At 42.8% G+C, this 16,677-nt stretch overlaps 1 protein-coding gene across 1 annotated transcript in view; it reads left to right on the top strand.

The window, feature by feature from the left end:
- Positions 1–734: 734 nt before the first annotated feature.
- SDC2 (syndecan 2) overlaps positions 735–16,677 on the top strand; it is a 100,834-nt gene continuing 84,891 nt past the window's right edge. The window contains exon 1 of the mRNA XM_069465476.1: positions 735–1,257. Within this exon, the coding sequence (XP_069321577.1) occupies positions 1,198–1,257 (60 nt within the window). The 5' untranslated portion in view covers positions 735–1,197. The remainder of the gene's footprint in view (positions 1,258–16,677) is intronic.

The following is a 16,677-nucleotide window of genomic DNA, read 5'->3' as shown; positions in this document are numbered from 1 at the left end:
TGAAACTGCTGTACTTGGGTTTATAGGAGCCTTCCTCCACTTCCCTTTATTTTGGGGGTGGGGGGATTCAGAAGGGTGGAAAATATTCTTACCACACATTTGCTACATGTCTTCTCTTTTAAAATGCAATTTTCATCAACTGGCGGTTTACGAACACTGAACACTTCACATTGCTTGAAGGCATCTATAAACTTTTTTTTTTTTTTGCCTGAACTCACAAAGCGGTTTCTTTCTACTGGTCTAATTCTTGAAGGCAGAAAGGCTAAATATGCGTCTCGTTTCTTCACCTCTCTTTTCTCCAGAAACGTGAAAATGAAGAAAAAGAGAAGGAGAAAAGAAAATAGGTAGGAAAAGTGCGTGGAGGAAGAGAGAGGAAAAGGGGGAAGAGAAGGGAAAAAGGGAGCAGGAAAATGAAGGCGCACTGGTTTGCGGAGGAGCAGACCGAGAGCAGCCACAGCGCGGAGCCGCTGGCGCCCACTGGTCCTCGGCGCTGCCAATCCGGGGTGTAATCCTGTAGGAATTTCTCCCGGGTTTATCTGGGAGTCACACTGCCGCCTCCTCTCCCCTAGTCGCCCGGTGGAGCCCGGAGTAGCAGGCTTGGGTGGGAGGAGGGAGGGAGCTGCCGGAGGAAAAGAGGAGGAGGAGGAGGAGGACCCGGGGAGGGAGGCGGCGGCGCGGGAGGAGGAGGGGCGCAGCCGGGGAGCCACTAGCCCCGCTCGGACGCGCTTCTCTCCAGATACTCCCGGAGCTCCAGCCGCGCGGATCGCGCGCCCCCACCGCTCTGCCCCCAAACTTCTGCTGCAGCTCCATTTCAAGCCATCTAATTTATTCCTTAAAATCAGAAACTGAACCGCGACACGGGGAGGGAGTCCGTGGAGGAGTAAAACCACAGCAGAGCAAGAAGAGCTCCAGCGAGCAACCTCCCCGGAGCCCCAACTCCGTGTCGGGAGTGCAGAAACCAACAAGTGAGAAGGCGCCGCGTTCCCCGGGCGCAGCCGCGGGCGGCGGGAGCAGGCGCAGGAGGAGGAAGCGAGCGCCCCCGATCCCCCAGCCCGAGCCCCCGAGCCCGAGCCGCAGTCGCTGCGGTTACCCCGCTCGGGATTCCTCTGCGCGTGCCGCGCCGAGCGCTAGCAGGAGGCTTCGTTTCACCCTCGTTGCAAGCAAGCGGCGGCTGGGAGCAGCCGGTCCCTGGGGAATATGCGGCGCGCGTGGATCCTGCTCACCTTGGGCTTGGTGGCCTGCGTGTCGGCGGAGTCGGTGAGTGGGCCAGGCGGGGGACGTGCGCGCTGTTTAGGGTGCTCGAAGCCACGAGAGGAGCCTGTGGCGCCCGCGGGGGACCGAGGAGCGCCACCTGGGGGACCCCCTCCCACGGCACTCAGCCCCTGGGGATCCGCCTGGACAAATGCGCTCACTCTTCCACCCCTTTCCCCCTTCCCTTTCGCAGAAAATTGCTGCTTGCTGGAATTGCCCCCAGCAGTCCCCAGAGGTGGGGGCACGAGAATTACGGTTTTGCCTAAACCGCAGAGGCCCGTGAAGTCACTCCCAACTTCTTCGCCCTGGGAGTGGGGGGTCTTGCAGCGTGGCCCGGGAAGGATGGAGGGGAAAGGGTGGCCGGAGAGGGAGCCCGTGTGGGGCCCGCGAGGGAACTGCTCCGCTCTGCGCGCTCTCCGAGACCCAAGAATGACCTGGAAACTTTGGGGACCCTTCCTCCGCACACCATCCTTCCACGTCAGCTTTCCCAGTCGACTGAATGCACATTCTGGGGAAATGGGGCCCAGATTTGAGAGACTCGCGAGTGTCCGGAGAGAAAAGTTCGCAAAAGTTCTTTTGTTCGATGCTCCCTGTGGCTGGGGTGAGGTAGCCGACACTGCGTGGAAACGTAGTCCGCTGTCCCTGAGGGCGGCGCGGGGGGTGCGCGGAACGTGCCGGAAAATGCTGGGGCGCCCGCCGCTGAATCCCAGTCCTGCGGCTGCCCCTCCTGGATGAGGGGCAAAGGGCGGCCCGCGGGGCCCTGGGGGCAGGAGGACATTTTAATACGGGCTGCACTGGAGTGCGGCGGGCAGGGCCAGGCGGGTGCGTGTGACACTGCGCTCGGCCTCGGGCCGCCGGGCCGCTAGAGGACGGAGGCTTCCCTCCCGCCACGTTCGTCCTTTCGGGCCCTGGCGGGGCGCTCCTTGGCCCGGAGGAGTCTCTCCTCGGGCGGGGCCGGCTGCGGACACCCAGCTTCCCTCCCCCGCCCTGGCAGTGAGAACTTGATTTTTCCTTTGGGTCGCGTTTCTGGGGCCAGAGCTTGTTTCCCTACGTCGCCCAATGAGCGCCCTCTAAAGGGAACTGCCTCCCGGGCCTCCTCTCGTCCGCGGCTGCCCCTACCTGGTCGCCGGGAGCTGTGTCCGGCCAGGTGGAAGCCCCAGCACCCCGGATTCCGTCTGCAGCCTCGGTGCCCTCTGTGGTCTGGGTTAGGGAGTACGGCTGTTTCTGCCCCTTCTGGTTCCCCATGTCCTTCTGCCACCTAATAACGTGACCATTGCTAATGAACTGAACCGTCTCTTCCAAGACAAATTATATTATCTTTAGGTGGTTTTGTGAGTGCCCCGTGTCTTTTTTTTTTTAGTTGAGGCAAATTTAGAATTGGGAACCCTCTTTGGCAATGAACAGCAGATGGGCATTTTTAGTCAGTGTGGGAGTCTGTGTGTGTGCTAGCAGGTCCCCATACGTTGCTTGAGGTTGTTGGAAAGCACGTAGAATTGGAAACTGTACAGACTAGGTGAGTATTTGGATGCTGAGGCTGTAAAATAGACCTTCCAGCCTTATCAGTATTTCTCTTTGGCAAATGATGGTTTAATCCGTTGGGATTAGTAATCTACCAGCCAGTTTATGAACTTTGGCTTGTTGGACACAGAAAGAGAGCGATTCTGTGTTTATTTCAGAAAAACATTATTGCTCATCTTGTTGCAAAATAGGGCAAAGGGACAACTTTTATCTAATAAATTTCAGGAGAAGCTTGCCTAAAAAAATGTGTAGGGTTAAGGAGGACTTTTTTTTCCTCCCTGAGTCTTGCTGGGGGATTTGCTAGGAAATGTTAGTGTGTTGGTATTCTGGAGAAAGATTCTGTCTTCTGCCCCTCTGGGTTTTTGCATAAATCTGACAGTGCTGCTTAAGGAAATTTTTTGGCTGAACCATACCTGTCCTCCCTGGTGACATCTTTCCCATGATGTGTGTATCTTTGGGCTTCTAATATTTCTCACTTCAAACCAGAATTGGATGCTTTCCGAGTGAACTGCTTCATTGTGGTAGACACTGTTTTTGGAAATTGGAATATGATTCAAAAGGGTGATTAGATATTTTGAAAATGTCAACTTGGAGACTCTTGCAGAGAGCCTTTGTTAGGCAGTGAGTCAGTCTTTCTCAGTAGAAGCCGTTTCAAGGCCCAGGACGGCCAACAGTTCATTTAAATTGCTTTTCAGTTTCTATTTGTTTCATGTATAGCAGCATAAATATACATGAAGTTGAAAGGCTTAATTTTTAAAAATTTAGCCCTTATAGAATATTATTTCCAGTACTTTGCATTTTAATTTGAAGACGGCAACTGTTTCCTGGGGTTAGAAGTGTAGTGATCTGTGTTTAAAGCCTCTCTTTAAAAGGAAGAAAGGAAAAATGCCTACAGTTAGTGAATTCTTGAGTTTTATACTTAGCTCTGGGGAAAAAAAGAGGTTCTCAGGGACTGAGGCTCAAAGCTGCCTGTGAAAAGGAACTGGTAGCCTTTCTTTATAGATGCTGTAGACAGCAGGGAAAGCCTGTTCTTAGTGATCCATTCATACTTTCCACTGGCAGGTTAGGACTTTCACTGCGGGAGCGCCGGGCAAGGGGAAAGACCGACTGAGTGTGGCAGTAGTGATATGTTGCTGGTTTCCTATCCATTTTTTACATGACTGTTTATCTTTGGAAATAATATATTGCAGACTGCTGTAAACACATAATTTGAACTGGAAATATGTTTAAGAAAAGGAAGCGTTTTGAACTAGAGGAATTTTATAAACATACTTAGATGTCTGTGAATTAAAAGAAAACTGTCAAGTCATTTGAACCCGTGCATTATCTCTTGGTATGTTATGAAAGGCAGCTCTGGAAAGTTTGCAGTAGAAGGGGTAGTAAAACTGAAATCATATAACCTTTTGCAGTTTCTAAAAAAATATAGTTTGGAGACCAGGGCTGGTGGCTCATGCCTACAATCCTAGCACTTTGGGAGGCCCAGGCAGGAGGAGTGCTTGAGGCCAGGAGTTCAAGACCAGCCTGAGCAACATAGCGCATCCTCCTCTCTACAAAAAATAGAAAAATTAGCCAGGTGTGGTGGTGCATACCTGTAGTCCTAGCTACTTGGGTGGCTGAGTCCAGAGGCTCACTTGAGCCCAGGAGTTCAAGGTTGCAGTGAGATATGATGACGCCACTGCACTCTAGCCTGGGCAACAGAGTGAGACCCTATCTCAAAAAAAAAAAAAAAAAAAAAATTATATATGTAGTTTGGTGTTTCTAGTAATGAAATTACTTTTGGTAGGGAATTTTATAGGAATAGGGGCTCTCTCTTAGTTGGATATTAGCAGTACGCAGACATCATTTAAGAAGGAAAGATTTTATAAGATCAGGCTTGCAGAACATGAGTGTCCAAGAAGGAATTTGAACATGCCTTTCAACTCCTGCTTCTGGGACCTGGTATTATCTAGTTTTGATGGTATCCACCATTCAAGGGCAGGCCGTTGGGGACTGTATAACATGATCATTCAAATGGTACCTAGGATAATCATTAGTTTGGAAAGGATTTCAAAAGGTGAGCTAGTTTTTCCCTCGGCAGAACTAGTTTTCAAGTCTCCAGAGACCTGATTGGCCAACTAGAGGTGGTTTGGAGTCTCCTTAGGTTGGCAAGGCCCCTGAGGCTGACCCAGCCACCCAGAGCCTGAACAGTTCTGTCATTAAGGTTTATAGGGAGTCTAGTCAAGCCACTGTGCCATTGGCATGTCTGCTGGCAGTGATCCAGTGGGGCCTGTGAGAAATGCCATATGAGCTTAGATTCTCACTAGATTGTCCTTCCTCCATTGCCAAAAATCAAACTAAGAGATCTCGCCCATCCTTTTCTTCTTCCCAAGTCAGAAGACCTGCCATTCATGCCACTGTCAACAGTGTATTCCAATATTTCAAAATCACCTACTTATTTCATTGACTAGAAGCCAAAATAAAGTCTTAGAGAAAAGCCAGAAGTAATGAAGAAGAGCCTTTGCTGAAAACAAGCTACTCTTATCGAACTTTTTTAGTCAATTGTGCCGGTACTGTTACCGTATTTTATTATTTTATCTGTCGTGAGACAGTACTGTTGTTTTAATTCTGGTCTTTTGGATTTGAATCTTGAAGAAATCCTCAACTCATTCATCTTTGTTGACTTCCACGTCCAGCCTCTAAATGCACCTATGCGTTCATTCCACAAATATTTATTTAGCACCTACTAGGTGCTTGGGATAAAGCAGTGAGCAAAGCAGGCAGATCCACCCTGCCTTGTTAGCCTTGCATTCTGGTGATCTAGATAGCTTTCCCTTCAGTTTTTTCTTTCTTGGGGACTTGCCTGCTGGTGCCTCTATGTCAGTAGCCTTGTAGTTGTCATTCCTGGCCCAGAAGCTTGCCTGCTGTTTGGTTTGTCCTCTGCTACTTTGATCATGTTGCCCATGGTCCAGAAAGCACCGTGTATCCTTGTTATCCTCGTGTGGAGTCTGTATGCCTCTGCCAGATTTGTAACTGCTCCTTCCTAGTTATCCCTTTGGTCACTCTCCATCGTGTCTCCCAGCCCCAGCTGACTGGTGTCATTGTCGTGAATACTCCTGGTCATAGCCACCTCTTCATTGTTTCTCCTTTAAAATTCTGTTGTTAAATCCAAACTCCAAATAGCTTTTCATGGCTGATCCAGCCCTGTTTTTTTAATCCTTCTGTAAATAGGCAGACTGGTGATCAGAGTCACTGGAAGTACGTAAAAATACAGATTTCAAGCCTCATCGCAGACCTGCACAATCTGCAGCCTGAATGGGGGTGGGAATGTGGGGGAATCTGCATTTTTATAAAGCATCTAAGATGATTCTAATGAATCAGCCACATTTGGGAATCACTGGTCTAGAGCATAGTGTTACCCTTTAAGTTTGTGCTATTGTGTATTACTGCTAGGGCCTCAGCAGTGGCTAAGCTGAGGGCACAAAGGGCTTGGGCTTGGGAGGTAGATAAATCTGGGTTCAAATGCTGGTAATCTGCCACATAATGTATCAGAACTTGGGCAAGATACTAAAGCTCTGAGTCACTTAAAAAATGTGTGTGTGTGTGTGTGTGTGTGTGTGTGTGTAAATTGGACCTAAGAATGCCTTTATAACATGACTGTTGTGAAATTAAATTGAGGGAGCCTTTGAATGGTGTTTGAGACACAGAAGGTACTAAATGCTTTTTTTTCTTCCTTTCCCCGCTTGGCCTCTGTTTTTTGGTAATGAAATGAGGGAGCTGTATAAGATGTGCTTTAAGGCCTCTTACCCCTCTGACATTCTAGAGAGGTCAATTTTCTCTGGCATCAAGATTGACGCTGAGGGAAGGGACCGTGTTTCCACGGCCCTGGCCCCTGTGCAGTGCTGAGCTCAGGTTGGGAGCTGGGTGAACACCTGTTGACGCAGGTGCCCATGGGCTGGGGCAGTCCAGGGTGGGCTGGCACTCCTGCGGAAGCTCAGTTTTGTGTTGAAGACCACTGAAGGCAGTATGTATGGTCTGGAGTCCACAGAATACACCAGCCCCCAGTGAACCTGGGCTAGTTTGCCAGTTTTGACACCTCTGGAACACAGTCTCATCAACATTGCAGGGATGGTGTGAAAAGTAAACAAGACATTGATAGAAAGTCCCAGCACATCAGCAGTGCACACTCTTGCTTTCTCCTGTTTCCTGCAAGCTGGGTTGAGATTCCAGCCCATTGGAAGGAGAGAGTTAGGTCCACATCACATGCTGGAGTGCCGCTGGTCATCTAGAATGGGTGGCAGGGGTGTTGAGTGAATGTTGGGGCACTGGGAGTGAGAAAGGGAGTATTTGTATTTCAAGGCAGAAATCTGTGAAATTTCTCCTTTTAGTCATTCGAGCTTCAGGTCTTACTCTTTAAAATCTCAATTACATTTTGGTAAGTCTGTTTCTAGGGCAGCGTTAGCTTTAGCAACAAGGCTAGAGGGGTGACTCTGCCTCTGAATAGGAAAGAACACTGTTGAAATAGAATTGTGAATGTCTGTTTTTCTTGAGTGTCTCAGAGAATTGGTGGGATTGAGAGAAGCCTTTAAGTCTTTGGAGATTTCCCATTTGAATTTCACATCAGTGAAGTGAGGCCATCTAGCACGCAGCCAGTGATGTGATAGCCAATCCATGGTCTTGGACTCCAAGCTATAGAAATGCGTTATTAAAGACAAGATACATTTTCACATTTTTTTCTCGACCATTGAATCTATTTCATGAAAAATATCACAAAGATGCAGTAAACATGCCCTTTTATGAAGCTTTTCTTGTTTCAATTTTTGAGACAGGGTCTCACTCTGTTGTCCAGGCTTGAGTGCAGTGGTGTGATCATAGCTCACGGTAGCCTTGAATTCCTGGATGTAAGCAATCCTCCCACCTCAGCCTTCCGAGTAGTTGGAGTACAGGCGAGCACCACCATGCCCACCTAATTTTTTTATTTCTTGTAGAGATGAGGTTTCGCCATGTTGTCCAGGCTGGTCTCAAACTCCTGGCCTTGAGTGATCCTCCCACCTTGGCCTCTTAAAGTGCTAGGATTATAGATGTGAGCCACCTGTACCTGGCCCTACAAAGCATTTTGATGTTTATTTTTCTTTCCTTATGATTATACAGGTATATAAAATACAAGTAGTACTGATATTTAAGGAGTATGTATAATTAATAGAATTTAGTCTCATGGTAAGAATGACACATGAAACAAGATACACAATTATTAAAGGAAAATTGTTTTTTCAAGCTCTAAAAAGGAAAAGTTAAATATGTATTTTTGTGTAATTTATTGTTAAATATAAATACAGTAGAATAAATGTACAACATTTTAAGTCAAGGCAGAAGTGTGGCTTTACACATATAATTAACTATCTTAACACTTTTGGGACCTCAATTTCCCCATCTCTAAAATGATGGAGTTGAACTAGAGGAACCTTCTGTCTTTAATAGTTATTTTTTCTGAGCTTCAGAGTATGGTTGGAGAAATGTTAAGATTAACCTAATCAATAAATAATTATTAAGCCCTTGTCAAATACTTCTGATTTTATTATAGAAGCAAGAAATTCATTCACATTACAGAAAGGCAAATCATTTCTAAATGATGATGGTAACTTGTTACCCTGAACTGGATATTCATCATGTACTAGGATTATATACATTGTTCTGAATATTCACGATCTAATGTCTAGTGTTTTCCGATATGTTTTCTGATATAAGCCACTGTAGCTTCAAGAACAGTTGATGTGGTGCAATTCACTTTCACTCTAGAGAGAAGACAACATGACTTGTTGATGTTATTGGGGGGCTTTTTAAGGCATCAGTCTCATAAAGCATCTCAGGCTCCTCATTTGGTTTCTGGCCTGGACCTCCATTTCCAGAGTGGAGGTTTTAACTGGTGCCTTCCATTTGGTTCCTCTCCAGAGCACTGGAGCCTGGTCTGAGTGCCGTGGAGCCCAGTGTCTAAATCAGAGACTATGGTAGTGTTGTCTAGGTTTGAACATACTTACTGTGTAACCTTGGGAAGGTCTGTTTCTTAGCTTTTCTGGGCTCAGTTGTCTCATATGTAAAATGGAATATCCTAAAATAAGTTCTTAGGTAGGATTATGTAAGACAAAATGGCTAGCACAATGGCATATCCCTGCTCTGTGTCACATGTTAGTTATAATTCCTGGCTTTCTGCTTCCCTAAAAGAGTAGGGGCTTGGCACACACAGTAATCTGATGAGCTGCAGCCCTGAGGGTGGTTTAGGATATGTATGATAGAGCCTGCTTAGTCATATCTGAGCTTTCTACCCTGCTTTGAGGTAGACTAGCTCTCTGTTCAGATATCGGACATATGTTTGTAGTCAGCTTTTCTCGAAAAGTGGGTGATGTGAGAAAATACACCATTTATTATTTCTGGCTGATGAAAGGTTCCTTACAGGGACAGGACAAATCTGTAAGTGTTAAGATGTGAAAAGCTCATCTTTTCCAGTAATTTTATCTCTACAAATCTGTCCAAAGGAAATAATCATAGCCAGATAAACAGTGTTTATAAATGTATTTATTGAAGCCTAACTTAATGATAGTTAAAAAAAAAAGGGGGGGGGAACAACCTGAGTGTACAAGAATAGAATAATGGTTAAATAAAAGCTTCTGATTCATACATTAAATATCATATAGCTATTAAAAATGTGTTTGAAGGATATTTATAACTTGAAAATGCTTTATAATAGACAAAAAGTTGGATATAAAACTATAGTAAGACCTTGGTTATATTGAAAAACTTTATGTATATATGTATATATAAATATAAAAATAAAGGTAATATGTATATACAAACCTGCACCTGTGATAGAATTGTGTAGAACTAAATACACACAGAAACACACACATGAATACAAATTAAACTGGGAAAACATAAGAATAAGATTGGTGGATTGTATCAGTGCCACTGTCCTGGTTGTGATATTTGCTATAGTTTTATAAAATGTTGCCATTGGGGGAAATTAGGTAAAGGGCACAAGAGATCTCTCTGTATCATTTCTTACAACTGCATGTGAATCTACAATTACCTCTATAAAAATTTCAATTAAAAAATGGCACCTGAGCTAGATGGTTTTATAAATAAGTTCTGCTGATCCATCAAAGAGCAGGTAATTGTTCCAGAGCTTAGAGGATGATAGAAGGCTGTTCCTTTCCATTTTATGAGGTTAGCATCACTCTACGTCAAAACCAGACAAAAAGAGAACAAAAACCAAATCTATAGGACAGTTTCATTTATCATAGATGTCAAAATGTTAAATATAGAGTATTATCAAATTGAACGCAGTAGCTTATTAAAAGAATAATAATGAGTCCTTTATCCAAGGAATGCTTTAACATCAGAAAAGCAATACAATTATTAACAGTTTAAGGGAGATAATGATATGATTATCTCAAACAATGCAGGAAAAGCATCTGATGAAGGTGTTAATATAAAGGTCCCTAAATTCTGGTTAACTAAAGTTTTACTATATTAGGGTTAGTACATCTGTGCTGGTGACTCAATTCACTTGACATGTTTAGGAACCAAAAGGCCACTGTTTACCGAGTTGTTAGGCAACAGTCTCTAGTTGCATGGGTGACAGGTGTGTGACAGCCCAATAAAGTATGGGTTATAACATATATAGATTCCAGTTCACATTGGAGTTGTAGCTCTAGTGTTGCCAAGGTTCAGTTTTGTGCTCTCCCAAATTAAGATAATGCAGGAGATGTCTTCAGTATTTCACAATTAGGTAAACTGGGGTTCAATTTCTGGTATTACCACGTAAAAGGCATGTGACCTTGGGGAAGTTTCTTGTCATTTCCAAACTTGTTTCTTCAAACCTGGGGATTATAATATTTTGCTTTTTGGTTATGTTAAAGATTAGCCTCAATAATGACTAAGAACATCTAACAAAAAGCCTGACCCATAGTAGGTGTTTTAAACATGTTTGTTTCTCTTTTCTTCTAGCTTTAAGCTTTGTGATTCTGGAATATATTATGTGTATGTATACATATATTTTCACAAAATATATATGCATATGTTTTGTGTTTCTCACTTGCATTCTGACCTTTGACACCAAGGGACATGAATTTTAGGACCAGTTTATTTTTTAACCAGGCAGGGTGTGATGCTGAATTATACTTTTTCTTTCCTGCATCACCCATATTTCCTGGATTACACTTAACTAAAACTTGCATACAAGTTGGAAATTTAGGTAAGACTGGAAAATCTATGGTAGTACTTGGGATTGTAATTGTAAAATGCTTAAAGAATGTTAACATCAGGCCGGGCGTGGTGGCTCACGCCTGTAATCCTAGCACTCTGGGAGGCCGAGGTGGGCGGATCGTTTGAGCTCAGGAGTTCGAGACCAGCCTGAGCAAGAGCGAGACCCCATCTCTACTAAAAATAGAAAGAAATTATATGGACAGCTAAAAATATATATAGAAAAAATTAGCCGGGCATGGTGGTGCATGCCTGTAGTCCCAGCTACTCGGGAGGCTGAGACAGGAGGATCCCTTGAGCTTAGGAGTTTGAGGTTGCCGTGAGCTAGGCTGACGCCACGGCACTCACTCTAGCCTGGGCAACAGAGTGAGACTCTGTCTCAAAAAAAAAAAAAAAAGAATGTTAACATTGGAACCTTAAATGGTGAACGCTAATCTAAGTTTACTAATGAATTCAAATCTTAACTTTATGTATGTCCCACTTCTGAATTCATTTAGGTAAGAGTGGTGTTTTGATTTGATTATATTAGATTTGATTATATTTTGTAAAGGTTAGCCTGATTAGTTATTGAATTAAGTTTTATGTTTGCTAAGTCAGTTAACAGTTGACACACATTACTATATACCTGCAAAGGACAAAGCTCTTTGCTGTTCTCTCAGGTTAAAAAAATTATGGCATGGTACCTACCTTCAAGCAACTATTATCAATCTTTTGATTACTTAGGGTAATTGAAGATGTTTTGGGCCCATATTTAACATATGTATTATATATAAAGCATGTGTTAGTTTTTGCCTGAATCTAGTTGTTCATATCTGCAATCAAAACTGCCCAGAAAAACTACAACCAAGAAGAGCTCCTTGTAGAAGACAAGTCACTGCTTTCCTGGAAAAACAAAGACAAAATCTTCCTGGAAGTGGCACAATGTGTTAGAGAAAAATCAGAATTCTATGGATGACTTGAAAACATTCAGTTTTCATATTTTTCTCTTTTTTCCCATCTGCGCATCCCAAGGAAAGACTTCCGAGTAGTAAAATGTACAAAAGGTAACAAACAGCAAGTACGTTTGGTAACTGAATAATCTATTGGTGTTTATATCAGGGGAGAAAGAAGCCTTACATTTCTAGTCTCATTCTCCTTATTCTGTAAAAGCTTTGGTCTCTTAACAGTGAGAACCAGATCTTATGTGTTCAGTTAAGATCAAATAGTCTTAGCTGAGGAATGAAAGAAATGTAAAAGTGTTGGGACAATTCTCATTGTATTCTTTTGGATTCAGCTTTTTCAGGCCTCCTAACAATGGATTCTAAAGCTAGAATTGACTTTTTTAAATTTTTTTTTTATTTCAGCATATTACAGGGGTACAAATATTTAAGTTAGGTTTGCACCGTCTGGGAGATGGACACGCTAGAATTGACTTTTAAAAGGAAATACATCCAGAGAGGTTAAGCAATTTGTCCAAAATCACACAGCTAATTACCAGCAGAGTTGTAAGTTGAGCTTAGGCTATCTCTGATGTATTACTGTATTTTCTGACCATAAAACATTCCTTTTCTGGGTCCTTCTTCTCCCTCATTACCCACATTAATGATTAGCACCTAATGCACTTATTTCTGACACATGTTTGATGAATAAATGAAATACCAGATGGAGCATACAATGTATGTTACACACCAGCATCAATATGGTTCATGTGTTGAGCGCAAAATGAATAATTTAAGGTAATGTTTAGATCATTTCTCAATTTCCAGCAAAACTGTGCTCCAGCTAATTCTTTTACTTGTTCATGAACCCTCTGGCTCATTATGGGAGGAGAGCTGAGATTGCTGGGATTTGGAAGACGCAGAGAGATCAGGGACTGAAATAAAGTTGATTTGTAAATCTTAGGAAGATTGCGGAGACTTGTAGGCAGAAAAGGAGATAAAAAGCTTCCTGGAGATAAGAATCAGGACTAGAAGCAAAATCCTCACAAATTAATACTGCATTTTCTGGGAGGAGAAAGGCTGCTATTGTAGATTGAGGGAAAAAGAGCATTCCTTGGATTTCTATACTAAAAATATGTCAGTGCCTTCCAGGAGGAGAGTCTGGGGCACTTGTGGCCCAGGTAGAAGTGCTTTTTTGTCCATTTCTTTTGCCAATGTTGGATGTAGGTTAATCTTTTCTCCTAAAAATTTCCTCTTGAATACTGCTTTTATAAATCTTAGCATAACAAATATATTTGAGTCAAGCTTTTTCAGAAAAATAAGTCTATGGGATGAAATTTTTAAGAAAATAATTTTATTAAAAGACAATAATATTAGAAATTACCACACTGCTTTTCCTACTATGTAGTTAGAACTATGTTAGGCATTTTCCATTCATTATCTATAATTGTCTCACAACTGCTAGACGGTATTACTTGCCAAGCCTGCTTTTTATGTAGCCCAGCACAAGTTAGATCCTCAGTTTTTCTACCTTATATAGTCCTGCCATGATACTATAATCTTTCAAGAGAGCAGTGAAAGTGTTTAATATAGTCTCATGGGTGCAACCCCAAATAATGAAGTGTCAGACTCTTCCTTTGCATCGGTTGAGCATAATACTCTAGGTTACTCACATTCTGATTTCTTTACCAACATTTAGCGTATTGCTTTGATGGCTTCCCTCTACAAGCTTCAGTCTGGTAATGGGAGAACTAAGGGGTAGAATTAATGGGAACCTTTTTAAATCCCAGCTCTCCCAGTTTCAGGCTGTATGACTTGGGCAGGTTATTAATACTTAATCTCTCTGTGCCTCAATTTTCCCATCTGCAAAAAGAAGATTAGTCATAGTAGCCACCTCATGGAGAGATGCTGTGCGTGTTAATGAGTTAACGGGTGTCAGCACTTAGAAGAGTGCCCAGTATGGAGCCTGCAGCATAGTCTCAGTGTTGACGATGATTGGAATGGATGGCTAATTAGATGTGCCGATCAAAGAAGACAGGGTAGTCTTTCGAGATTTTGAACTTAAGAAAGAAAAAAGAGTGATGGTGCCACTGACCGGATAGGAAAGTCAGAAAGAGAGGCTGAATGTGTCTGTTCTTTTTTCATTTCTTCTTGTGGCTGTTGTGTTTTGGTAAGAGGGGGAAGCATTTCAGCCTCTCTGGCTTTCTCATCTGGAAAGTGAAAGGCATGTTCTAGATCAGTGGTCCTCAACCCTTGCTGCTGATTATATTCACCTGGGAGCTTTTAAAAAGCTATTTCTGCCTCGGCCTGGCCCCACTTCAGGCTATTAAATCAGAATCTATGAGGTTGGGGGCCCAGTTGGCTGTAAAAGCTCTCCAGGTGATTCTGCCTTCCAGAAGATTTGAGAGCCACTGCTCTAAGATGACTTCTTGGTCTTCTCCAGCTTAGAGGGCTGTCTAGCAGGTAAGATTTTGTATTCCTAAAGCATCTCTCTGCTGCTTGTGGCCAAGCCCCGTGGAATGAGTTGGCTTTATAGGACTCATTTGCTGCCTGTCACAGTCTAAACTGTGTAGAATTGGGAAATGTTTTCTCCCTTCCGGCTTCTTCATTTTTACCCTACTCTCCAACCTCTTTTCTGCTGGGTCATGCTTTTTGGATAATTATTTTGGTGGATTATGATACATTTGAGAGCTTTTCAGACAAAAGACTATATTCTATAAGTTTATCTGAGGGTGTCTTAAAAAAAAAACATGGAAACATTTCCCTTTCCGAAGGAAAACTTTCTTTAGTGGAACAAAGGATACTTGTCCTCTTGGTCTGGTTGCAGAAAAGCATGTTTGGTCAGCTTATTAGATTTGCCTGAGTTCATGCTTTGAACAGAGAAATTGTGTTTTACTGATTGGAAATGTATTCTAGGACTTGTCTGAATTTGCTGATCATGTATAGGTCATACACATGTCTCTTAATGATAGCTCTCTTATCATATCTGCACTTAAATTCGACAATTTGGACCTGGTTCAAGTCGCATTAATTCCATGGAGCTATATTGTTTCTGGTTGAAGTAGGAAGAGAGAGTGCTTTAAGCTGTCCTGTGTACAGGACGTCTGAGTTGTCTTTAGTTCATGCTTAAACAAAAAAGCAGCAGCCCATTGCCTAATCTATTCATAGTTTATTTTGTTCAGATATCTAATTTGGGAGCATGTTTGCCTTCACTCAACTCTAAAACACATGATTTTCCATCTATTGAATAAAGGAGGCTATCTTTAATTGACTCAGGGAACAAAGCCTTGTTTAAGAATTCTGGATTTCCCAAAGCTTTTAAAAGTTGCTCTGCAGGATAACATTAAAATGCTGACCCTTTAGAAACTGCCACTCAACATGTATCTGTCCTATGGTAGAGTCGGAAGAGGGATTATTCTGATAAAATTGTTAAAATCAACCATTTACTATGATTTGTAGGCTTTTAACCCCCCTAAATCTGTAATATCTGGAATAAAATTCAACATCACTGTTTATCATTTTGGTGATGATAGGGTTAAATGTGTCTTTACAAAATATTAAGCATGCACATAGACTGATCTTAGAAATTAAAGGAATAGAAATGTGAAACCTCTCCCCTCCTCTCCCTGTCAGGAGTGTACCCTTGGTAGATAAATATTCCAGAGTATTGATATAATACAATTAGTAGATAGAAGTGTGTTTTTTCTGTGGAAATTGAGGTCTATTCCAAGGAGTCATTAATTCTAGCATCAGGCCAGTGGTTCTCAAAGTGTAGCCTGATCAGCATCTTCTGTATCACCTAGAACCTTGTTAGAAATGAAGATTTGGGGCCTCAATCCAGACCAACCATTCAAAAATCCTACTGGTGGGGCTCTGCAATCTTGAGTTTTGAAAAGCCCTCCAGGGGATTCTTTCTCATGCTAGAGTTTGAGAACCACTAAGCCATGTTTCTCATCTCTGACAGCACAGGCACTATTAAATCAGTGTCCCTGGTTGTGGGTCCCAGATGTCAGTATTTTTATTTTTTAAGCTGCCTTGGTGATTCTCACATGCAGTCAGGCTTGGAGGCCGCTGCTCTAAGATGTTGCTACTTAAAACGTGGGCCCCAGACCGGCAGCGTGGACATCACCTGGCAGCTCATTACAAATCCAGCATCTCAGGGTCCACCCAAGACTTACTGAATCATAATTTACATTTTACCAAGATGTGACTCGTAAGCACATTAAAGTTTGTGAAACACCGATTTATAGAAATAGTGAGTTTCCTGACTTCCTAGAAGTCAGTCCATAGAATGCCCTTAATTTAAAAGTTTTGTGAACAGCTGATTTGGCTTCTGCCTGATGGTGACTCAGGGAAACAACCTTTGGGGGAAAAGGGGTGGCTCCAATAGCTAAGGCTTAGAAGGACCCAAGATCATTTGGCATAACAACAGCCCCTGTAAGACGCCGTCAAGTGAGTGACAGCAGTTAAGACACTTATAGGTCCCAGTAACAAAAATCCCAACTTAAATTGGCTTAAGCAATAAAAAGAAACTTTTTGGCTCAGATAGTGGAGAAGTTCAGGAGTAGATCTGTCTTTAGGTCTGGCTGCATCAAAGGGCTCATGTGATTTTTATCAGGCCTCAGGTTTTATATAACTCTCCACTCAACCCTTCTTTGTTAGATTCACTTCCAGGCCTTATAGAATGAAGGTAACAGTTGTTATTAAAAGGAGATCTGTGAACCCAGTGGCTTACAATAGATTTTTCTTAGACATAACA

Source organism: Eulemur rufifrons, chromosome 3 (genome assembly GCF_041146395.1).
Source record: "Eulemur rufifrons isolate Redbay chromosome 3, OSU_ERuf_1, whole genome shotgun sequence".
Taxonomy (NCBI): Eukaryota; Metazoa; Chordata; class Mammalia; order Primates; family Lemuridae; genus Eulemur; species Eulemur rufifrons.
Note: the sequence above shows the minus strand (reverse complement) of the source record. Positions and strands in the feature narration are given on the sequence as shown.